This window comes from Anolis sagrei, chromosome 6 (genome assembly GCF_037176765.1).
Source record: "Anolis sagrei isolate rAnoSag1 chromosome 6, rAnoSag1.mat, whole genome shotgun sequence".
Taxonomy (NCBI): domain Eukaryota; kingdom Metazoa; phylum Chordata; class Lepidosauria; order Squamata; family Dactyloidae; genus Anolis; species Anolis sagrei.
Genome location: NC_090026.1, coordinates 75254580 through 75280796, shown reverse-complemented (window position 1 = coordinate 75280796; position 26217 = coordinate 75254580). Strand labels below are relative to the sequence as shown.

General features: G+C 40.6%; 1 protein-coding gene across 1 annotated transcript in view; it reads right to left on the bottom strand.

The window, feature by feature from the left end:
• SUSD5 (sushi domain containing 5) overlaps window positions 1-11670 on the bottom strand; it is a 38043-nt gene extending 26373 nt beyond the window's left edge. Inside the window, exons 1-2 of the mRNA XM_060781746.2 lie at window positions 11400-11670; window positions 1849-2026 (exon numbers count right to left, since the gene is read on the bottom strand). Coding sequence (XP_060637729.2) covers window positions 1849-2026; window positions 11400-11493 — 272 coding nt within the window. The 5' untranslated portion in view covers window positions 11494-11670. The remainder of the gene's footprint in view (window positions 1-1848; window positions 2027-11399) is intronic.
• Window positions 11671-26217: the final 14547 nt, after the last annotated feature.

Sequence of the window (26217 nt, the reverse complement as noted above, 5' to 3'; positions counted from 1 at the left end):
CCTTGACTGTGGAACTCCCTTCCTAGTGATGTGAGATCAGCCTCCTCCCTCCTGACATTCAGGAAACAAGTAAAATCCTGGCTTTGGAACCAGACGTTTGGGGAATAGCTACAATGCAACAGACAGCTGGGAATTAATGTGACTATAACTGGAATGGCTCATGGACTCTGATTATGGAGTATGTGATTGTTTTAATTGCTGTTTCAAATCTTGTTTTAATTGTATTTATATGTTATGGTTTTATGTTATAATTTGTTATGTATGTGCTTTGATGTGGCATCAAATTGTGTCAAGATGTAAGTCACTCTGAGTCCCCCTTGGGGTGAGAAAGGCAGGATAGAAATATGGTAAATAAATTAAATAAATAATAAACTTCCATGTCAGCATGGCAGTGAATCCACTGCAGATTTTAGTCTAACCTTAATAGAGCTAACCATGGTGCTGAATCCTAGCCACCATACAGATTCAATATTTTGTCTAGCTCAGTGATTCTCAACCTGTGTGTCCCCAAATGTTTTGGCCTTCAAGTCCCAGAAATCATAACAGTTGGTAATCTGGCTGGGATTTCTGGGAGTTGTAGTCCAAAACGCCTGGGGACCTACAGGTTGAGAACCACTGGTCTAGCTCCTTTGAAACTCAGACTAAGACAAACAATGGATTCACTGCCTCACTGGTTAGATCAGTGGTTCCCAACCTTTGGTCCTCCAGCTGTTTTGGACTTCAACTCCCAGAAAATTCCATCCAGCTTGCCAAAACACCTGGAGGACCAAAGATTGGGAACTAGTGGCTTAGATGAATGATACCTATTGGAGTAAATAGTATGAACTGTCCAGTAGTAGAAATCAGTTAAAATATTTTGGGGACATCTGGAGCGGGGCAGAAATCCATGACTATTCTATTAATGATGATTCTGGTTCTGTGAACTTTATTTCTTCAAAGTACTACTAACGTCTATCTGCCTTAATGTCTTACATATTTAAACTGCTCTGGTTTCCTCTCAAACTTTAAAGGAGCTATCCAACGTGCTGAATGTTGTTTGCCAGATAGGATTAGTATATGGCAGTGGTTCTCAACCTGTGGGTCCCCAGATGTTCTGCCCTTCAACATCCAGAAATCCTAACAGCTGGTAAACTAGCTGGGATTTCTGGGAGTTGTAGGCCAAAACACCTGGGGACCCACAAGCTGAGAACCACTGGTATATGGGATAGCTCTTTCAGACTAAAACCCAATATGGATTCACCAATCTACTGACATGGAAGGCATTAGCTGCTGTTGATATAGACATCACTATCCAACAGATATCCCACATGTGTCATGGTGGAAGTCCAATATAAATGCTCAGCTTGGAATAAACGTATCACATACAAGGGACCGTAGTTCAAAATTTGCTCTAACTTTCAGATGTTGTGGCATGGCAGCTTTATCTAAGAAAGGTTTATAAAAACGTGGTCCTGGGATGCACCTCCGGGACCATAATTCCCTCCCCTTGTCTACATAATTGCATACCAAAAGATTGGAGATAGTGGACATACCAAACTTTCCATCAACTGAGACTCATGATAGCTGTAAAGCATTTGTTCTTGATGGATCCATGATCCAAAGTCAGCCATCCAAACCTTAGAAAAGTTATATTTTGGGACTGTAATGCCCATAATCTCCCAGCCAAAGATTATGAAAGTTGTAAGTTATCAGAGTAATCTAAGCAAACTCCGAGGCCATCCTGGCTTCCACTGTTATAACCACTCCATCTGTACTATCGTATGAGCCTGTGCCACCAAAATAATACTATTTTGAGGAGAATATTTGTTTTAAACAGAGGGTATTTTCATGGTTTATTTTCTCTCTTACCCAATAGTGCCATCCGCTAGCCAGCCTGTAGTGCAGACAGCAAAGGAACAGTCTCTAATGGCTTTCTTCAATTCTTCTGCACTGGCTAAATAAGCTCCAAAAGCAGCACATGATTGCTGAGCCATGGCAAGGTCCAGACTCTGGGTGCCGTTCCTGGGTCCGACGGCAAACAACTTCCCTATAAGGCAAGAGAAAACCAACCAAATGCATCATAAGCACAGTTGACACTATTGGTTTTGGAAAACCTACCTCTGTGAGGCTGCAATCTTTACCAGAGAGTGGAAAAATTACTTTTGGGGGGGGCTACAACTCCTAGAATCCTATCAGAAACTATAACAATATGAACAGTATAATCAAGAAAGAGACAGAATCAAGAACTTCCTGACTGTGAGAGCCGTTCAGCAGTGGAACTCTCTGCCCCGGAGTGTGGTGGAGGCTCCTTCTTTGGAAGCTTTTAAGCAGAGGCTGGATGGCCATTTATCAGGGGTGATTTGAATGCAATATTCCTGCTTCTTGGCAGGAGGTTGGACTGGATGGCCCACGAGGTCTCTTCCAACTCTTTGATTCTATGATTCTATGATTCTAGATGTCCCCTCCTGTGTTAAGATAACTAATGGAATAAAAAATAGATATACTGATCACTAATCTAACCACCCATCGAAACACCTAAGGATTTTAACAGTTTCAGGAAAATAAACAGGTTTACATGTAAGTCCCTAAATGTAGGAGAAGCTCAAGTTAAAAGATGAAAGAAACGGAAACTGAAATAAAAATAAAAGAAGATGGGGAAAGAGGAAAAGCACTTTGTGGAGGCAGAAAATGTATTGTTTAGAAGACAGTCATCATAGCATTGGGTTTGAGTACTAAACAGTAACTCTGGATATCACTGGGTGACTGTGGGCTACTTACTCAGGCCCCTTCTACACTGTTCTTATATCCCAGGATCCGATCCCTGGTCATCTGCTTTGAACTGGATTATATGAGTCTCCACTGTCATATAAACTGGTATAAGCAGATAATCTGGGATCAGATACTAGAATATAAGGACAGTGAAGGAGCCTCAACCTGAGAACAAGGCAAAGGCAAACCCCCTCTGAACAATTCCCCCCCCCCAAAAAAAAAACCCTGTGATAGGTTCACTGTAGGATCAGCATAAGTAAAAAATAATTTGAAGGCACATAACAAGAAAAAGAACAATCCGGTAAGGCATGTACAAACTAAATTAATACTGGTACCAGGTGGAGGAAGAGGAAAGTCAAGAAGAAGGAACATGGGGAGAAGAAAAGAAAAGGGTATAGATCAGTGGTTCCCAACCTTTTTTTGACCAGGGACCACTTGACCAGGGACCATTTGAATAGGGACCACTTGACCAGGGACCACTCCCCAACATTAGTACCAAAAGGGTTGTGGATCAGTTTTTGGTCAACTTTAGATTCAGTTTGGTTATTTGGGGTGCTGATTCAGAAAATTGCATTGGATAGACCACATCAGCTCTAGTTTCTGATACAGAACATTTGCCATCCACTAGTCACCATCTGCTCACCCACAGAAAACCACAGGAAATAATCTAGAGCTGATGTCATCTATCCAATGTAATTTTCTGAATCAGCACCTCAAAAAACTCCAGGAACAGGCCTAAAAATGAAGACATCAAGGCGCCCCCGCTTCCAGGCACCACATAAAACAGCTCGGCTTGGGGGAGTGAGGAGGAGGCTTGTTGCGCCTTTCGTGGGTAGTCATCCAGTAGTCGCCATCTGCTCACCCACAGAAAACCACATTTAATAAGCCTTGGCACTATAAGAGGGTTTTGCTCTTGTTGTAAAGGTCAGGCTGCAGGCCATATTTTAGTTCTTACAGACCACTAGCGGCCACGGACCACAGGTTGGGAACCACTGGTATAGACTAATACAGTGTTTCTCAGACAGTGCTCCCCCAGGTGTTTTGGACTTCAGCTCCCAGAAATCCCAGCCAGTTTACCAGCTGTTAGGAATTGTTATTATTATTCAAAGCCTACCACCACTATAATGGAAATAGAATAACTTGAGAACTGTTAAAAGACTTAGTGCTTGTCTTTATTGCATGGCGTCTGGGCAAACTCCCAGAACAGATATAAGAAATAAACTCCATCCACATAAAAAGTCTGGCATTTAATGGTAAATGCCTTAAGAGAACGAATTTATATTTTAAAAATTTGATTTCATCTTTGTTGGTCTCACAGAGTGATTCTGAAATAACCTTTAGTGACTCCAGTAATGCTTACAATAAAACTTTTATACAGGAAAAGCGAATGAAGAAACAAGTCTTTAGAGAACCCATGTATCCGTTCCATTGTTCCAACACCATTAACAAATGCATATCCTGCTTATAAAACCTAAGACCTGGTGCTAAAATTTAAACCTTGGAATGATCTGTTAGTTTAAAGAAGGCACTTGAGGTTCTTAATCCATCCTTAAGTATTTCAGCTGCAACAGAAGAACATATGCTGTGATGGCATCAGAAGAGGATATGTTAAAATGTTTTATCTGTCTCTTTGCACTTTTTAAAACTAGCACTTTATTAATACGAGAATAAAGCTTTGCTTGAAAATAGATATACTCTCATAAGGACAGAAGACCTTTGAAATGTTCTTATGCCTGTATTAGGGAGTTACAGACACCAGATGTTGTTTGATCTTGGAAGCAAAGCAGGGTCAGCCCTGGTTAATACTTGGCTAGGAAAACAACAATTAATATCAGGTGTTGTGGACTATATTTCAGAAGAAACAAGTGGCAAAACCACCTCTGAATAGTCCTTGTCTAAGAAAACCCTACGAAATCCATGGAGTCATGCTAGAACACATTTACACTGACCACTTAGGTCAGTTTGGAATTGGTTTGGATAAACTGATTTCATTGTGTAGATCAGTGGTTCCCTACCTGTGGTCCATGAACCACCAGTGGTCCTCAAGGACTAAAATATGGTCCATGGCGCTCTTACAGTGCCGAGGCTTATTAAATATGGGTTTCTGTGGGTGAACAGATGGCAACTACTAGATGGCATATGTTCTGTATTGGAAACTAGAGTTGATGTGGTCTATTCAATGCAATTTTCTGAATCAGCACCCCAAATAACCAAACCAAATCTAAAGTTGACCAAAAACCGATTCGGAACCTTTTGGTACTAATGTTGGAGAGTGATACCTGGTCAAAGTGGTCCCTGGTCAAGTGGTTGTTCTTGCTGCTGCTTTGTTATTAGCAATGCTTCTTAAGGCCCATTCAACCTCACTCCTCAGGATGTCTGGTTCTAATTCACTCACTCCATCATCAAAACTATCTTCAATATTATTATCCTTCCTATACAGACCTTCTGTATAGTCTCACCACCTTCTCGTGATCTCTTCAGCTTCTGTTAGGTCCTTGCCATCTTTGTTTTTGATCATGCCAATTTTTGCCTGAAATTTACCTCCAATGTTTCTAATTTTCTGGAAGAGGTCTCTTGTCCTTCCTATTTGATTGTCTTCTTCCACTTTCATGCATTGCTTGTTAAAAATAATTCCTTATCTCTTCTGTCTAACTTCTGTAATTGTGCTAAATGGATCAGTACAACCAGAGATATGTCGGTTTACATTTGGGGTTTACTAATGTGCATTAAGGGGCTTAACTCAGACTTTCCTCCAATTTTGCTTAATGCACTTTACTGTCCTCATGCTGCAGCATGTTTTGCCACCATGAGTTTTTTAGCCCCTGCAGTTTGCAATCAACTGCATTAAATGGTCAGTGTTGATGTGCCCATACATTGACAGGCAACTTGAAAATACATACAGCCATAACACATACAGCCGCATCTCTTCTCGGCCTTTTGGCTAAGATCAAGTGAAGTACAGCCATAAGGGGATATCCATGTAGTATGTAAGCATATCAGTTACATTGAACACAAGGGAAATGATGCTTTAATAATTGTGGTTAGGATTCCAATTGAAGATGACAATCCCAACCACACCTATATGCAAAACAAATGCAATTGAAATCAATGGAAGTTACTAATTCAATTCAGTTTGCCTCTGACTTTCTACTGGTGTAGCTAAGGGGAAAATTTGAGGACATTGCTTCTCAGATAAGAAATATTTCCCTCCCTTGCCACAATTTGTCCCTAGTCTCTCAATTTCTAACAATGCAGAGAGGGAATATCATTGCTACCAAGAATTATTACATTCAGATTCCTTCATAAAGTTGCCAGTCCCTTTCTTTGGATGCATAGACTGTGTTTCTAAATGCTCAATGAAAATGTGATGTTACTGCAAAACTAGAAAATTGGAGACTGAAGCAAAATATAAAGGAATAGCAGAATTTCTGTTCAGATGGGCAATTCCTTCAATTATGTTAGGCTAGCTATGAGATCTGGGAGTTGGGGTCACAAGATATATCTCTTACAAGCCCTGCAACAGGTTTGTTGTTGTTTGTATTGTCAAAGGCTTTCATGGCCAGAATCACTGGGTTGTTGTAGGTTTTTTCGGGCTATATGGCCATGTTCTAGAGTTCTTTGTTGTTGCTGAATACATTCAAGTCGTTTCTAATGTTTGGTATGGAGAACTTATCATGGAAGTTTCTTGGTACGATTTGTTGAGAGGAGGTCTGCCTTGCTCTAAAGTTGGGAAAGTGTGACTTGCTCAAGGCTCACCTGGTAGATTTGCAGGACAAGCAAAAATTCAAACCTTGGTCTCCAGTCATTGGCTAATACTCAGGCCACTACACCATAATGGCTATCAAAAGCCCCAATCCATACTAGGATCATAGCACTGAGAGAGGATTGTTGTTGTTTATTCGTTCAGTCGCTTCTGACTCTTTGTGACCTCATGGACCAGCCCACATCAGAGCTCTCTGTCGTCCGTCACCACCCCCAGCTCCTTCAGAGTCAAGGATAACATGCATCCATCTTGCCCTTGGTCGGCAAGATCACAGCACCATAAATATCATAGTGAGAAGGATGCAATAATTTTCCCGACTAAATAAATGACAGTGAGGTGTGAGTTAGACCTGGAAAATGAAAGATGATCAAAGGGCCACTATATAATCTCCAGGGTTTTACTTTGAATTGACACCTGTAGTTGAAGGTTTTCATGGCCAGAATCACTGGGTTGCTGTGAGCTTTTCAGGCTCTATTTTCATGTTCCAGAAGTATTCTCTCCTAACATTTCACCCACATCTATGCAGAGGCGGCCCTAGGTAATTTTCAACGGTAAGCAAACAGAATTTTGCTCCCCCCCCCCCCCCCAACCAATCACTGATATATATTTTCTGTTTGTCGTGGAGTTCTGTGTGTCATATTTGATTCAATTCCATCATTGGTGGAGTTCAGAATGCTCTTTGATTGTAGGTGAACTATACATCCCAGTAACTACAACTCGCATATGTCAAGGTCTATTTTCCCCCAAGAGCGCCTCAAGAGAGCCCCTGGGCAAAATCAACTATACTGCGAATGCTTACTTTGCGTAATGGGTTGAGCCGCCCCTGCATCTATGGCAAACATCCTCAGAGGTTGTGAGGTCTGTTGGAAAGTAGGCAAGTGGGGTTTATATTAGGGCTGGGCGGTTTCGTTTCGTTAATTCGTAATTCGTTAATAATTCGTTAATTTTTTCAATTACAAAACGATAACGAACCATTCTGGAGCAATTATTAAAAAAAACGAATTTTCAAAAACGTTTTGTAAATGCTTTGTATTTCGATATTGTATTCGTTTCGTTATTGTTTTGAGGTCGTTTCGTTATTATTTCCGCATGTCTGGGCCAGTTTTATGGTTTAATTAGTGAAAAAAAATATAATATCACACCAACAGTCAACAACAGAGGGAGAGGGAAGCTTCAGAAGGTTTTGGAGGTTTTTTAGCGTATTTCGCGGTCGCGTCCGCCATTAACGAATCGATTCGTTATTGTTTCGGAAATCGATTCGTTAATTTTTTACCATTTACGAAATTTCGTAAATATCGAACTTTTTAAGAGGAAAATTTTGTAATTATTTTAAATATCGAAACAAAAAAAACCCCCCAAATACAAATCGATTTTAGAAACAAATTTTTCCGTTTTTACCCAGGCCTAGTTTATATATCTGTGGAACGTTCAGGCTTTGAAGGTGCAAGCCTATTCAATGCTAATCAAGCTGGCCAATTGCAACATTCACACTTGCGTCAGGCAGACAAGAGTTCTTTCCTCCACCCTGAGCATTCCACAGATACATAAACCCCACTTGCCTAGTTTCCAACAGATCTCACAACCTCTCAGGATGCCTGTCATAGATGTGGGTGAAACATCAGGAGGGAATGCTTCTGGAACATGGCCATACAGCCCAAAAAATCCGCAACAACCCAACGCTTGCAGTTATTATTTTTTAAACTATGGTAATTAGATCTGCAGATACTTTCCTTTCCCTCTCCAGTATAAGGTAAAACATGACTAACTTGGATCTGGCCCACTGCATGAAAGGCCTAGGCTGCTATTTGTTCTACTGTGGAAAATAAATGTCTGCATTTTACCAAAGAAGGATTCTGTAAAACCTGGAAATTTGCCCCTTCTGGAACCAGACTAAGGCTGCAATCATATACATACTCACTTGGGAGTAATCTCCATTGAAAAGAATGTGATTTACTTCTGTCCAAGCTTGTGTTGCAAGTCTGTGGGAACCAAAAACTAAATCATAATGTTTCTTTCAAATAAAAACTTCATAAAGAAAATAGTATAATGCTGAGATGTTGACATTTTGGTGTCAAAAACTGAGATTCCACCATAAATCGTCAAGAGGACAATGGGATTTCTAGATTATCAGTTAAGACGGTGATCCTGAATGTCCCAGTCACAGTGGATAATATTAAAAAGAGAAATTAATGTCAACCTATGTTTCAATACAACAGTATCTGATAATATAGACTAACTGTACCCACCACGCATTGCTGTGGCCAACCTTCTCTCCCTCTTTCTCTCCTTTCTTTCTCTCCTTCCTTCCCTTTTTTCTCTTTCCTTCTTTCTTTCCTTCCTTCTCTTCCTCTTCCCTTTCTTCCTTCTCTACCTATTCTTGGCCTGCAGCTCCCAGCAGTCCTCCTGATTGATCTGTCTACCTACTATCTATCTCCATCTAATCTATCTATCTTATCTATCTGGAGGATTGGTGGGAGTTGCAGTCCAGGAATAGGACATTAAAAATATGCTCTCAAAGAAATCCAAGGAGAAGAAAGCTTGAATCTTGGAAGCAGTGCATTTGGATCATCCTTCTCCCCTAAAGGGCCTGGTCTAGGGGATGCTGGGAGCTGTAGTCTGGAAGAGAGTGTGGATATGCTAGTGTGTGTGTTGCTTGCCAGGAGAAGTCATTTTTGCATATGCGCTGTAGCATCTTTTTGCATCTTTGGCTTTTTAACTGCCTTCCGCTATGTTTTTCAGTGTTTTTATGAGTGATGGTCATTTGTTGGCCTGATTGGTGTATTGTGTCCAAATTTGGTGTCAATTCGCCCAGTCGTTTTTGAATTATGTTAATCCCACAAACTAACATTACATTTTTATTTATATAGATTTTAGCTACCTTCCTGGAATGCTTGGCAAAATTAACTTTGCTCTGACCCTAGATATCCCTAGTTCCTTTCTTTTCCTTCTCCTTCTTCCATGCTATACAACTACCAGGAATAAAATCAACTGGACAGTTTGAATATATGGAAAAAAATGTTCTGAAACCGTTAAAAAAGGAGGGGGTAGGTATCATGAATGGGAAACATGCCAGGACATCAGAAGGGCTTCAGGGTTGGTATTTTCCCTTCTCTCCTGTGTTTTCAAATTCCAGCAAAGGCTGGATGCTGAAAAATGAACATTCGTTTTAATGACACATGTTCATACCATTGAGGAGAAAGACTGAGAACTGGGTTTAGGAGCCTATTATACTCTCTTTGAGAAACTCATCAAGGAGAGAACAGGAACATGACATTCATATTTATTAAATCCTGATATAAATGCTTATTATCAATACCCAATAGAAGTTAATATCTTTGAATACTTTATATAAAAAGTGCAACACATTGATTTGTTACTCCCCTCTCAAATATCAATAATACTAAAGAAAATGTTAATAGCAGTAGTGGTGGTGATGATGTTCATCTATCTATATATATAATGTAATGTTTGTTTGTGGGATTAACAGAACTCAAAAGCCACTGGATGAATTGATACCAAATTTGGACACCAGACACCTAACATCCCAATGTATGTCCTTCACTCAAAAATTGATTTTGTCATTTGGGAGTTGTAGTTGCTGGGCTTTATAGTACTCCTACAATCAAAGAGCACTTTGAACTCCACCAATGATGAAATTGAACCAAATGTGGCACACAGGACTCCCATGACCAACAGAAAACACAAGGGTTTGATGGGCATTGACTTTGAGTTTGGGAGTTGCCGTTCACCTACATCTAGAGAGCATTGTGGACTCAAACAGTGATGGATCTGGATCAAACTTGGCACGAATACTCCATATGCCCAAATACAAACACAGATGGAGTTTGGGGGAAATAGACCCTAACATCTGGGAGTTGTAGTTGCTAGGATTTATAGTTCACTTACAATCAAAGAGCATGCTGAACCCCACCAACGACAGAATTGGGCCAAACTTCCCATACAGAATCCCAATGACCAACAGAAAATACTAGTGATCTTTGGCGACCCTTCTTACACCACCTCGCAACCTCCCACCCAGGGATCCTGATCCCCAGGTTGAGAAACACCGCCTTAAGGCCATCTAGTCCAACTCCCTTCACCAGGGCACGAAAACGTAATCAAAGCCCTCCTGACAAAGAGCCATCCAGCCATAGATATAGATAGATAGATATGATTTACACACAGAGAGATATAGTATCATAGATTTGAAAGGGACCCTTAAAGGACAATTATATGTTGCATGTTGCAGAGTGGGCAAACCGGACAATCTCCACATCAACACTGACAAAGAAACGGCAAGAAATACCCACAAGCATAAAGAAATTACATATATTAGAAATCAACACCTTCTCATTATTTTCCAGATCACCAGACTGGGCCACAGCAACGCCTGGCAGGGGACAGCTAGTACAAACATAAATGACTTTATTATGGTCATTGAGGAGGCTCTAGTTACAGAATAAACAAGAACAAAATATGATGAGACATACCTTGTTGCTTTCAAATCTTAAGAGAAATCCAAACGGCAGAACTATGAGCGGAACAGTATTTGGGGGAAATGTTTTTTTTTTTTTATTAAGCATGTTGCACACTTATACTATATGGTTATACATTCAATTTATTTTACCCGAGAATATCGGAGGAGAGGTACGGGTCTGCCTTCTGCTGTTTCAGTAACATAACCTGAAGCCTTTTCTTAGACTTTGTTTTTCCTTCTCAGCCCAGCCTTTTGAGCAATATGAAAGTTTTGACTTCCAACATAGTTTTCAACCTCAAATAGCTACGCATAACTGACTTCCTTTCCACAGTTTTCTGCAGTGTGTTATACCTTAAGACTGCGGCTCTGGTGGATTCCAGTAACAATTCAAGACTGAAGAGCACAACTCACCGTCAGCTTTGACCGAAGCAAAGTGAAGGAAGAAGAGGACAGATCCCACCCTCTGGACAAAGGTGACAGGCGACTTCTTGGAAGCTGCAGCCATGGCAATGAGCTTGAGATGCCCGGAAAGAGCTTCCTCTGGGCTTGAAGGAGGAGGCAGTGGGCTGGAGGAATATGTGAGCGCAGAGCACCGCAGTGGGACCCTGCTGCCTTGGGCATGCACTGATCTGGATGAAGGAGAGAGGGAGAGAGAAGGGAGTCATGGAAAGAGGGAAGGAAGGAAGGAGAGAGGGAGGGAGGGAGGGGATGCAATCTTCCCAGGATTTCCCTGAGGGAAGAAGGGGAGGGGGAGCTGTCCCGTCTGCTCTGGTTGAAAAGTTTTATCCAGCCTGGTTGTGCACATGGAGAACCTGTGCGAAAAGTCACATTGCTCTGTCAGTTAATGCATCAGAGACATTAAACTACAAAACATACAAGGGAACAGGAAGGGGAGAAAAGGGAGGGCCAAAAAAAAAAAATAGCCAGAGAAATCAGGTTTACTTAGAAAGAACTTGTTCTGCTTTCAAAAGAACCTTTCTAGTATGATTGCCTTTCTGTCCAGTTCACATGTGAGTTGAAACTCTAGCAAGAAAAAATGTGTATGTGTGAGAGAGATAGAAAGATTAATGTTTCCATAGTGCACATATTGTGGAGAAAGTCAACCATATTAGGGTCGTGGTGTTGAGCCGCGGTGGTGCAATGGGTTAAACCAGTGTTTCTCAACCTGGGGGTCAGGACCCCTGGGGGGGTCGTGAGGGGGTGTCAGAGAGGTCGCCAAAGACCATCAGAAAACACAGTATTTTTCTGTTGGTTGTGGGGTTCTGCGTGGGAAGCTTGGCCCATTTTTCTCGTTGGTGGGGTTCAGAATGCTCTGTGATTGTAGGCGAACTATAAATCCCACTAAACAATATCCCAGAGTACTTGTAAGGTATCAGCACAAACACAAAACAAGTGTTTTGTGTTTGTGCTGGAACTATAAATCCCAGCAACTACAACTCCCAAATGTCAAACTCTATTTTCCCCAAATTCCACCACTGTCCACATTTGGTTATATTGAGTATTTGTGCCAATATTTGGTCCAGATCCATAATTGTTTGAGCCCACAGTGCTCTCTGGAGATTGGCGAACTATAACTCCCAAACTCAAGGTCAATGCCCACTGAACCCTTCCAGTATTTTCTGTAGGTCATGTGTGCCAAGGTTGGTTCAATTCCATCATTGGTGGAGTTCAGAATGCTCTTTGATTGTAGGCAAACTATAAATCCCAGCAACTACAACTCCCAAGTGACAAAATCAACCTCCCGAACCCCACGTATCAAGTATTTGTGCCCAGTTTGGTCCAGTGAAAGAAAATACATTCTGCATGTCAGATATTTACATTACAATACTTAACAGTAGCCAAATTACAGTTATAAAATAGCAATGAAAATAATGTTTATGGTTGGGGGTCACCACAACATGAGGAACTGGATTAAGAGGTCGCAGCACTAGGAAGGTTGAGAAACACTGGGTTAAACCCTTGTGATGGCTGAACTTCTAACCTGAAGATCGGCAGTTCAAATCCCCGAGATGGGGTGACCTCCCATCTGTCAGCTCCAGCTTCCCATGCAGGGACATGAGGGAAGCCTCCCACAGGATGGTAACACATTCAGGAGTCCCCTGGGCAACGTCTCTGCCGACGGCCAATTCTCTCATACCAGAAGCGACTTGCAGTTTCTCAAGTTGCTTCTGACATGATAAAAAAGGGCCATGGCAACTGATGTGGCACTCTCAATATTATATATTCACACAAACATTTTTTTTGGTTGTGTCAGGAGCGACTTGAGAAGCTGCAAGTCGCTTCTGGTCTGAGAGTATTGGCCGTCTGCCAGAACCTTGCCCAGGGGACACCCAGATATTTTTGATATTTTTACCATCCTTGTGGGAGGCTTGAAGAGCTGGAGGTGATAGAGGGAGCTCATCCGTGCTCTCCCTGGATTTGAACCTGCGACCTGTCGGTCTTCAATCCTGCCGGCACAGGGGTTTAATCCCCTGTGCCACCAGGGGCTCCTGCACACAACCATAAATCTACTTTATATGAATTTTGCTCATATGGTTGCACCCCTTTGTGAGTGGCTGAAGGTAAGCAAATGATGGCTTCTAAGATATGAGAATGGTCCTATACATGCATATTTTGCATACAAATACATAAGGAAAAAGACTCCTGCATATAAAGTCTGTTTAAATAGTACAGAAATAAGCTGCTTGCCACAAGGAGCAGCTAGAGAGACACACAGAATTCTGTCCATGTTTACATGATGGCATAAGATTTTGGTGAAGTGGGAGGACAAATTTAAGCAAAGCTTCAAACATTGTTAGAAGGAAAATTGCCGTATCTTTGGATACCTTAACAAAGATTATTGTTACACCTTCTTACAAAACCATAAGAACCATGGTGGACTAATGATCTACCTATTCCAGCATTCTGCTCCCTCGATTAGCTAACCAATGCCTTGGATAATCCTGCCTGTAAGACATGAATTGAGTTACTCATATTCAGGCATATGTTTGTTAAGAAGAAGGGAATGATTGGGATATACAGGCAGTCCCCAAGTTATGAACAAGATAGATTTTGTAGATTTGTTCTTAAATTGAATTTGTATGTAAGTTGGAACAGGCTTTAGATTGCATAACACCCCTGTGATGTTTGCTTTACTGTCTGTGCTCCTTGTTTGAACATGTAAGAAATCAGTGTGTGTGTGTCAACTGTAGATTCATGCAGCCCGGAGAGATGGCTGAGCCTGGGACTTTTGGATATTATTACATTTACCAGGCTTGAGCTATGCAGGTACTTGAAGAGAAGCAGAGAGAAACCGACAGAAAGACAGTTTGGAGTATGCTCTTGCTTCATGAACTGCTAAAGGAGATTATCCACATGGACAAAGAAAGACCATTTTAAATCTCCCATAAAAGGACATTATGTGAGTCGATGCAACTGATCACATGCTTGTAAATATGTTGTTCTGAATTACGAAGAGTAAACCACCTGTACTTGTTTTTTGTTGATCATCTGCGCTACATAATTTCTTTTTCTGGCAAGGCAGGGTGTGGATTGGTCAAATGTGAACTATGCATTGATTTTCATTTTGTCACACCCCTGTCCAGAAGATTTCAACTCACTTTCTGTTCCTGTGATAATTGGATTTTGAAAAAATTGCCTTGTTGTGGAAACAAGGATTGGTGATAAAGCTTCAGCTGAGACACCTTTTCCCTATGACAACTCTTTCAGGAATGAATTTCCCTTCCTTGGGGCAGATTTCTCTCACTTTCTGTTGTCTCACCTCCGTTCTTAGCTGAGTCATTTTTAATTTGGCTTTTTGTAATTTGGGGACCTGTATATCAGTTTCTTTACTATTTTCATCGCCTCTGCAGAACTGAAAACATTAATCTTTTTTGTGTTTTTGGACTGCAACTTCTAAAATTTGGGAAACTCTGTAAGTTTTAATCTGCTGACAGAATTTTTGGCTGAAACAGGTAAAATATGTTGAGATTTCTGTTGGAACTAAAACATTTTTGTCCTACTTTGTTGTAATCTCCTCCCGACATTTTCTGATGCTTCTCCCCCATAGAAATCTGAAGTTGGCAAGAACTGTGAGCCTTCTAGGAAAACATGCTGGAAAATGAATAAAAACCCAACGTAGGAGCAAAAACAGCCATTAAATGAAATCTCTATTTTCTGTCCTCCTTTCAGAATTCCAGGTCATGTATGTCTCTTTTGATTTGAAGAAAGTTAATTGCTACTCTTGAATATGCAGACGCTTATTTTCAGCATCCTTGGTTTTATTCTGCAATTCATGTGGGTATCTGGTGGGATGCGGTGGCTAAGGATATGATGGGAAGGTGGAGAAGGCATTCTGGAAAACCTCTAATTTGCACTTCAGAAATAATGTCAATATCCTTAATGTGATATTGGTCTTGTACTATCTAATCCTCCAGTGACCCTGCCTATAGAGCACTAACATCATACATCTATGGCTATGTTCCCATCTGCTTCAGATTTTTAGTGGATTCCCTGTTTCAAATATCATATTTATATGAGACATGTCTCTCAACACAGCAGAATCTTGAGGTGGGGATGGAGTAGTGACCTAGTAGTGGGATTTCCTTTCTAGAGCCGCCTACCTGATGTCAATTCTGTTGGAGCATGTAAAAATCAGTTGGTAAGTGTGTTAACTAAAAATGCAAAACACAAAGCTGATTGGTTGGGCCATGCTCACGGAGCTAACTGAGCCTGGGAGTTTTGGCAACAGTTACATATTTAGGCTTGAGATATGCAGAAGCTAGCAGAGAGAGGCAGTTCTTGCTTCATGAGCTGCTGGAAGGAGATTTTCCACATGGACATCTAAAGACCATTTGAATCTCTCTCAAACAACATTGTGTGCGTCAATACAACGGTTGACATAATTGTATATATGTTACTCTGCATTACAAAGACTTGTTCTTTACTGATCATCTGCGTGGCATATTTTCTTTCTCTGGCAAGACAGTATGTGGATTGGTAAAACGTGAGCTACACGTGATTTTCATTATGCCACAAATTTTACTGTCTTTTAGGTGGCAGGCATTAATTTTTTATTAACCCAGGAATGTTTTTACAACTTTAAAATATCATATTTATATTATTATATTTATTTATACCCCACTTTATCTCCCCTGAAGGGGACTCAAAGCAGCTATATAGGTTATTGTTTATATTTCAAACTTATGAAAAACATCCTAAATATCTAGAAAAATCTCATGAAAGAAATGGGACTGTGTAAGTCATGACCAACTTAGTTTGCATTGATTTTACTGAGTCAGCTCTGTCAAAGGATTCAGCATTCCTTGAACCCAACCTTCTGATTTTGTTACTGCACTTATACCTGCTCCTTTGCTTCTGGGACTTGTATTTTAAAATCATTTATTATTATTATTTTGGGTAAAGTTTCTTGTAATCTTGGCTACAAGCTGGCATAAACATAGTTTTAAAAATATTTTGGAAAAGGATGACATTTGAGATCATAACGTTTTGGAAAACCAGAATCTCCATAACCTTTTGGAGAAAAAGAGCACTCAGTACCATTTGGAAATACATAACCCTTTTGTAAGGTATGATCTTCCTGAGAAGAGCTAAAAACCCATTTGAGTGAATCTTCTCTTTAGTGGTATATAATTCAATAGTATTCATGCAAGGCAAATTAGGTTTCTCAGTTGTTAGATTGGGGCGGCTCGTCCATTACGCAAAGTAAGCGGTCGCAGTACACTTTTTTTTGCCAGGGGCGCAGAGGGGCCTCTGTAAATGCCCCTCGACCGCCACTTGAGCAGCGCCCCCTCGGCTCACAACGGCCCTAGCAGTCCGGGGGGAGCCTCAGCAACCCATTACGCAAAGTAAGCATTTGCAGTATAGTTGATTTTGTCCAGGGGCACTCTTGAGGTGCTCTTGGGGGAAAATAGACCTTGACATATGCGAGTTGTGGTTACTGGGATGTATAGATCACCTACAATCAAAGAGCATTTTGAACTCCACCAATGATAGAATTGAACCAAATATGGCACACAGAACTCCCACAACGAACAGAAAATATATATCAATGATTGGTTGGGGGGAGGGGGGGTTTGCCAAAATACTGTTTGCTTACCATTAAAAATTACCTAGGGCCGCCTCTGTATACCTAGATATCTCTTTAAACTTTTAGGAACAAAGATTGTGCCAATGCACAAAAATATATATAGCTGATCTTCAGAAGTGTTATTTCAGTTGACTTTTATTTCAGTTCACCAAAAACATCTACTTTCCCATAAAATATATTGTTTCTAAATCATGCTCTCAAGAAGCACTGCAGAGTTGCTCTACTAACTTGCCTCCACTGCATTTCTCAACCATTGTATTTTGATCATAATATTTTTCAATGTATGGGTATCATACAGAGAACTGCAAAACAAGTGCTGCAATTCTGTGGATTTTCCCCTCTTTGATAGTTCAAAAATATCTGGTTCTACCTTAGCATACATAAGTTAGTGATCTTGGCACACGTATAATTGTATTCAGGAATTACAAATTCTATATAAAGGGAAAAGTAAGAGCCAAGGAGACATGAAATATTTACATATAGTCTTGCAGAGGCTTAGTGAAATTGAAAGCTTTTTGCTGGGATTCTTAGAAATCAAAGGATAGCACTTCTTCTCGGTACCGTCCTCCTGATGTCAACCCAGACGTCTCATTGAATTCAATGAAAGTTGCTCTTAACTGAGGCCCAAACAAGATGCCATTCAGAGAATCCTTTAACAGAAGATCCATTATGCCTTAACCGTTAAGAGTACCTAAGTTTTCACTGTTGCTTTATTAATGCAAAACACACTCATGGATTTCCAAGGAATCTCAGAGAGCAACAAATAGACCACACAAGAGCAAACTCAGCTTACCCGCAACACTAAAGAACAGGGAACCTGGGACTAAAGTTCTTTTTAAAAAACAACCCTCTCAACACTACTTTTATTGTGCAAATGTTTCACACACCTTCTATAAACTGTGATATGAAATTGTTTGCTGCTCTCCTGAAGCTTCTAATGGTGTTCTCCCGGCTTCATATCCCCCTGCCTCAGAAGTTAGAGGACGAGGTAGGAAATCAAAGGTGTCTTTGTTTATAACAGCTGAATTATATACCTATACTGTGGGGATAAAAGGAAATGTGCTTTTTAAAAACGTCTGGCAGTCAGCATAGTCTGGTCTCTGCAGGGAACTTTTTATTTTATTTATATGAGTGTATTCACCCAATTAAATGAAAAGTAATAACAAGCAGAGTTACCTGAAAAAGATTTGGGGAACTGGTTAGAAGAAGGTTTAAAAAGCAGCATAATAAGAAAAATAATAATTTTTAAAGCATCTGATCAATTTGTGGGTGGCACAGGAAACACTAGTGGCTGTGTTGTGGTCTCATCAACAGTGAGGTATAGAGTGTGTTTTGATATCTGTGTTGTATGGGGCCCACTGCGTCATGTGACAGGCTATGATTCCCATATAAATCACAGATATGCATCATTGACAGTAAAAAAAAAAACAACCCCACTCATAATGGACAAGGAAATATAGCCCCAAGAAAAGAAAACCAAGGCTGTCTGGAAGGCCTCTCATAAGCCCTAGACATATTTTCAATGAAAGTTATACAAATATAAAATGCATAAACTTTTTTCCGTGCTGCCAACACACCAAATCCTTTTGAATTGCTAGTGAAGTCTGCTTCCTGGACTATGGTTCTATTTGTATGCGGCAGATAAAAGATTACTACGATGTTTTAATGGTGCTGTGTTTTTTTTAAAAACTTTGAATGTGTTTTAATTTATATTAACTGTGAATTTTTAATACTATTTATATTTAATTCTGTTTTAATGTTTGCATATTTGTATATTTGAAGCTAGCCACCCCCTGCCACGCGTTGCTGTGGCCCAGTCTGTATATATGTGTGCGTATATGTGTTTGTGTGTATATGTGGTTTTGTGCATGCTTTGTAAAGTAACTTTTTTTTGGCTTTTTAAGTCTCTTCCACTGTATTTTTATGAGTGATGGTCACTCGTTGGCCTGATAGGTGTACTGTGTCCAAATTTGGTGACAATTCGTCCAGTGGTTTTTTAGTTCTGTTAATCCCACAAACGAACATTACATTTTTATTTATATAGATTGTATGCAAATCCTTTTATGTTAAGCCGCTTTGAGTCTCCTTCAGGAGAGATAAAGTGGGGTATAAAGAAATATAATAATAATAATAATAATAATAATAATAATTTTTCCATCCTGAATTTCAAACACTGCATGCCACATACTTTGTCGCATTGTCAATTCCTGTTCCACATATGTCCATTCAGATATCCCAGGTCCTTAGACCTGACTTCCAGGTAAACATATACAAGATTGCAGAGAATGGGATGTTATGTACTCTGATTTTCATATTAATTGACCAGTTCCGAAATAATGCTTTTATTATAATAACTAGCCATCCCCTGCCACACGTTGCTGTGGCCCACATGGGGTTCTGTGTGAGAGGTTTGGCCCAATTCTATTGTTGTTGGGGTTCGGAATTCTCTGTGATGGTAGGGGAACTATAAATCCCAGCAACTACAACTCCCAGATGTCAAGATTCTATTTTCCCCAAACTCCACCATTGTTCACATTTGGGCATAGTGAGGATTTGTGCGAAGTTTGATTCAGATCCATCATTGCTTGAGTCCACAGTGATCTCTGGATGTAGGTGAACTACAACTCCAAAACCAAAGGACACTGCCTACCAAACCCTTCCAGTATTTTCTGTTGGTCATGGGAGAACTGTGTGCCAAGTTTGGTTCAATTCCATCGTTGGTGGGGTTTATAATGTTCTTTGATTGTAGGTGAACTATAAATCCCAGCAACTACAACTCCCAAATGACAAAATTAATTTTTTTTGAGTGAAGGACATACATTGGGTTGTTAGGTGTCTTGTGTCCAAATTTGGTGTCAATTTGTCCAGTGGTTTTTGAGTCCTGTTAATCCCACAAACGAACATTACATTTTTATTTATAATGATGATGATGATGATGATGATGATGATAATACCTTTATACTGGGGTAGACCACAACTCCCAATATATGAAAAAAAAACCTCAAACGAAAGAGTTTTTATTTTTATTTTCCTTGATGGATTTTATGTGGTAAGAAAAAAAAGATAGAGGACACAATGGGAAAACACTGAAGGCTGGAAATGGAAGTCACTCTATATGTGAACTTTCCTGTAAAATCCATGAACAAGGCTGGACATGGACAATTTTGGCAAAAACATTGTTTGGATCCTGGGTCTATTTCAATTGGGGCTGAAGATTTAGACCAAAATTTGGTCTTTCACATATTTTGGATTTCAGTTCCCATAATTTCTGAATGTTAGCCAAGATGGCTGGGGCTTCAGGGAGCTGATGTTCAAACAACCAGAGGACCAACATCTGTGAACCAGTGGTTTAAATATTACGATAGGGTTTCTCCACCAGGGTTTCCTGGAACTGTAAGGTTTCATGAGAGGTTGTTAAGGCTCTTCAAGAGATCATATTGGGTAGGGGGGCAACATTTCTTGTGTTGCGGATATAATTTATATACCGGAAGATCCTGAGACTTGAACTTGGGTTTCTCTAGGAGTAGGAGTAAAAGGTTGGAAGGCTGCATTACAGTCGGCAAATGAGATTTAAGTTTGGCAAACATAACAGATGTTTAAGGATGGCCAAATAATAAAGTTAAGCAAGGAAGAATATATTAGAATGCTTTTAAAAAATAGGGCTGCAATAATATAAATACTAACCTGGGAGTGAGACCCATGGGACTTAACAGAATGGCATTGCATTTAAGCGGTTTTTGGTAACAGAGTTCTGAAAGGCTTTATTATTATTATTATTATTATTATTGTTATTATTATTATTAATTTCATGGCCCTGCTGATGGGGAGATTCTGGCTAGAGAACACAGTCTGAATCCTCGCTTGGCCCTGGAAACCCATTGGATAGCTCAGAACAAGTCACACTCACTCAGCTTAAGAAGAAGGCAAAGCCAAGCTCCATCTGAAGAAATCTTGTCAAGAAATCCCGATGATAGGTTCACTTTAGGGTCGCCATATGTTGGAAGCAACTTGAAAGCACACAAGTCTACAAAAACAAATTTTCCATGTTGTAGACAGAACTATCGCAGAGATGGAAATTGTGTCCCTTCAGACATTGTATTGTTGAAGGCTTTCACAGCTGGAATCACTGGGATGTTGTGTGGTTTATGAGCCGTATGGCTGTGTTCTAGCCACAGATTCTCCTGACATTTTATTTATTATTTATTTATTATTTGGGGCTTTTATATCCCGTCCTTTCTCAACCTCCGCAGAGGGACGCAGGACGGCTAACAAAGTGGCACCCCATGGCGCCCACATAAAAACATAAATATACAGTTAACAGTCATGTAATAATAATATAAAACAGTATAAACAGTATAAAACCGTACAAACAATATAAAAACAATATAAAAACAGACAACACCTGCACCTGACAATCCTCTGAAGATGCCAGCAATTGTAGGATTGCAGGTACCATTCACTCTAAAGAGCACAGCAGTTGTAAAGGATTATGGGTGCTACATCTGGAAAGCCATAATTGCTTGTTCTTCAATGAGAAAAAGTATAGCTTTTTGTTTTGGGGAAATGTAGGGAAGGATACATTAGGATTCTAGCACATCATAATAAGATGGGCTGAGAAAGCCATAGCAAATCAAATTACACATATGGTAAGAGGGTCAAAGCCACGGTGGTCCACGCTCTTGTTACATCTCGAATAGATTACTGCAATGCGCTCTACGTGGGGTTGCCTTTGAAGACTGTTCAGAAGCTTCAAATGGTCTAAAGCAGTGGTTCTCAACCTGAGGTCCCCAGATGTTTTTGGCCTTCAACTCCCAGGAATCCTAACAGCTGGTAAACTGGCTGGGATTTCTGGGAGTTGTAGGCCAAAAACATCTGGGGACCCCAGGTTGAGAACCACTGGTCTAAAGAACGGCAGCCAGGTTACTAACTGGAATGGCACTACTCCTCTGTTGTGTCAGCTCCACTGGCTGACAATTTGCTACCGAGCACAATTCGAAGTGCTCGCTTTAGCCTATAAAGCCCTAAACGATTCCGGCCCAGCTTACCTGTCCGAACGTATCTCCTCCTATGAACCATCTGGGAGCTTAAGATCATCTGGGGAGGCCCTGCTCTTGATCCCGCCTGCCTTCCAAGTGTGATTGGCAAAGACGAAGGCTTTTTGGTGGTGGCCCCCCAGCTATGGAACTCCCTCCCCAGGGATATTAGATCGGCCCCCTCCCTCCTAACTTCCTGAAAAAAAGTAAAGACCTGGCTCTGAGTAAGCTTTTGAGAATGCAGTGGAATAGATAACACAGAACTATGAATGATGAACATGGAATGGCAAGACGATGTTACTGGATAACATTTTGTTGAAGGCTTTCATGGCTGGAGTTGTTATAGGTTTTTTCGGGCTATATGGCCAAACGTCAGGAGAAAATGCCTCTAGTTACTGGATAATGTTTTTAACAAGATGATACTGATGATTATATGCTTTAACGCTTTTTATTTATGTTTTATATTATGTTCATTGTTTTTAATGGCATCTTTATGAATGCCTGACATCAAATTGTGCTAATCTGTAACCCGCCTTGAGTCACCATATGGCTGAGAAAGGCGAGCTATAAGTATCATAAATAAATAAATAGTAGGGATACACTATTGGCTATCACATAGCTTTGACAATTAATAGATGAGAGTTCTGGGTTTGGAAAGATTTAGAACATCAGACGGAACTAGGGAAATCAGGGGAAAGCGGGAGAAATCATCTTCTTGCATGTAGAATCATCTTCTTTGCATGGGATTCTGTCTTTAAAGAAGATGAAGAATTTACTTACTCCCATTACACAGGATCACCTCAGCCATCCACTTAGAAGACAGACACCTTTCTCTCCACAGGCTCCTCTGCCCTCCTTCCCATTCGGATTACTCTCGAGACAGGAGGCATTGTTCATAAGGCAAACCCCCTTTCTCTGGGCTCTTCTCCTTTGCTCCCAATCTCATTGCTCTCAATCACGGAAGTTTGAAAGCTATCAGTAATGCAATTTCAAAGGCCAAGATTATTATGAAAGAGAAATGACAGGAAAAACAAAGTGATGATATCTTAAAATTTTGGCATTTTAAAAGTTAATTTTTAAAATGTCCATGCCAAGAGGATTTTGGGAAGCAGGATTTTGGGAGACAAATGTCAATGCTTGGTAGGAGACCACCCACAGGAATGCCCCTTATTCCATGTCACTGAAGTGATTCAACACTGGCAAATTTGACAGATCCCATCCCATGTGTTTCCCCCCGCTTTCTAATAAAATAATGAACTCACAAGACGATTTCTCCCCATCTCCCACCCCCGTTTCTTAACACTTCTAAAACAGTTTCTTAACACTTCTAAAACAGGTCGGGGACTGAGTGGTGAAACGTCCTTAGTTTTGATAAGTTGTTCAAAATCCCTGAACTCAACAAATGTTAAGACTTAGGTTAAATAATAAATAGTGACATATGTCAAGTATGTACATTTAGCCGCTGCCAGATAAAACTAAACTATGACTTTTCATGGACATATTAAATTGTCTATGAAAATCCCTTAACATCTGTTCTGTTCAGAAGAAGCCAATGCTAACACAATGGCTATTTCTGTGTCTAGAAATGAATTTCCAGACTAAGAGTATGATGTCAGAGGAAAAGAATTCAAGGCGAATCTTATCTGATTGGCAAAAGCATTCTAAGAACTAAAATGCTAAATAAATATTTGACATCTGTGTTCCGCCGTATTATTTATTTCACATATGCACTGTATTAAGGACAATGTTTTTTTTTAGAACGGGTCAATTTCTAGATTACCCATTTACTGTGATACATTGCGGAAATACTTATTATGTTGTTCAACAGATACAATTTCATTTAAAAATTGTGGTATTAGCGAAGGAATAACCAACATCATATGGGGAGAAAAGGAAACAAAAAAGTAAAATACTAAGTTTTGCTATGGGCCCTTCCACACAGCCATATAACACAATATCTGCTTTGAACTGGATTATGTGAGGGCCCTTCTAGATAGGATCTATATCCCAGGATCTGATCCCAGGTTTTCTTTTTATCCCAGATTATCTGGCAGTGAGGACTCATATAAACCACTCTGAGTCCCTCAATGAGGGAGAGAGGGCGGGATATAAAACATATACAGCTCTGGTCCAGCGTACCTGTCCGAACGTACCTCCTTCTATGTCCCACCTTGGAGCTTAAGATCTTCTGGGGAGGCCCTGCTCTTGGCCCCACCTTTGGCTCAAACACGTTTGGCGGGGCCTTCTCGGTGGTAGCCCCCCACCTGTGGAATTTGCTTCCCGGGGAAATTAGGTCATCGTCATCCCTCCTCACCTTTAGAAAGAAAGTAGTTGTGGGACCAGGCCTTCGGGGAATTAGGTTAAAGGACAATTGATAATGTTTGACTATGGCTTGGAAGTGGATTTGGATAAGTTAAGCGGAGTAATCATTAGTATATGGCTAGATAAACAGCCACCAGACTGGCAATAGCTAAATGGATCGTAAGTATACTGTTTAATCTTTATTAATGTTCATGTCTTTAATTGTTATATTTGCAATTTTGTATTTTATGATGCGGCATTGAATTATTGCCAATTGGAAGCCGCCCTGAGTCCCCCTAGGGCAGGCATGGGGAACCTTCGGCCCTCCAGGTGTGGTGGACTTCAACTCCCACAATTCCTTGAGGCTCGGCATTCGCCCCAAAGGCTTACCTTGGCCCAAGGAATTGTGGGAGTTGAAGTCCACCACACCTGGAGGGCCGAAGGTTCCTGACCCCTGCCCTAGGGGTTGAGAAGGGTGGGGCAAAAATGTTTGAAATAAATAAAATAAATAAAGTAAATAAATATAAATATAATCCAAGTTAAAACAGAAAACCTGGGATCAGATCCTGGGATATAGGGTCTGTCTGGAAGGGCCTTGGGTCCACATTGCCATATAATCTAGTTCAATGTGGATTTTATACAGCTGTGTGGAAGGGCCCTTTTGAGTGGAAATTCATTCAGAAACAAAAAAAAAAAATCCCACAAACCAACATTACATTTTTATTTATATAGATTTCCCTCTGCATTATTGCAGGAAGCAGAAAGAAAATAATAAAAAATTCTGATCTATTTATCTTTTTTTAAAAAAGCTGTCCCAAAATGCCCAACAAAGTAAATAAGTAAAGAAATATAAATATTTTGTCGTTCATTCGTTCAGTCATCTCTGACTCTTCGTGACCTCATGGACCAGCCCACACCAGAGCTCCCTGTCGGCCGTCACCACCCCCCAGCTCCTTCAAGGTAAGTCCAGTCACTTCAAGGATGCCATCCATCCATCTTGCCCTTGGTCGGCCCCTCTTCCTTTCGCCTTCCACTTTCACCAGCATAATTGTCTTCTCTAGGCTTTGCTGTCTCCTCATGATGTGGCCAAAGTACTTCAACTTTGTCTCTAGTATCCTTCCCTCCAATGAGCAGCCGGGCTTTATTTCCTGGAGGATGGACTGGTTGGATCTTCTCGCAGTCCAAGGCACTCTCAGAACTTTCCTCCAACACCACAGCTCAAAAGCATCTATCTTCCTTTGCTCAGCCTTCCCTAAGGTCCAGCTCTCACATCCGTAGGTGACTACAGGGAATACCATGGCTTTGACTATGCGGATCTTTGTTGCCAGTCTGATGTCTCTGCTCTTTACTATTTTATCGAGATTGGACATTGCTCTCCTCCCAAGAAGTAAGCGTCTTCTGATTTCCTGGCCACAGTCTGCATCTGCAGTAATCTTTGCGCCTAGAAATACAAAGTCTGTCACGGCCTCCACATTTTCTCCTTCTAGTTTCCAGTTGTCAATCATTCTTGTTGCCATAATCTTGGTTTTTTTTTTATGTTTACCTGCAACCCAGCTTTTGCGCTTTCTTCTTTCACCTTGATTAGAAGGCTCCTCAGCTCCTCCTCGCCTTCGGCCATCAGAGTGGTGTCATCTGCATATCTGAGGTTGTTAATGTTTCTTCCAGCAATTTTCACCCCAGATTTGCATTCATCAAGCCCCGCACATTGCATGATGTGTTCTGCATACAAGTTAAAAAGGTTGGATGAGAGTATGCAGTCTTGCCGTACGCCTTTCCCAATCTTGAACCAGTCTGTTGTTCCCTGGTC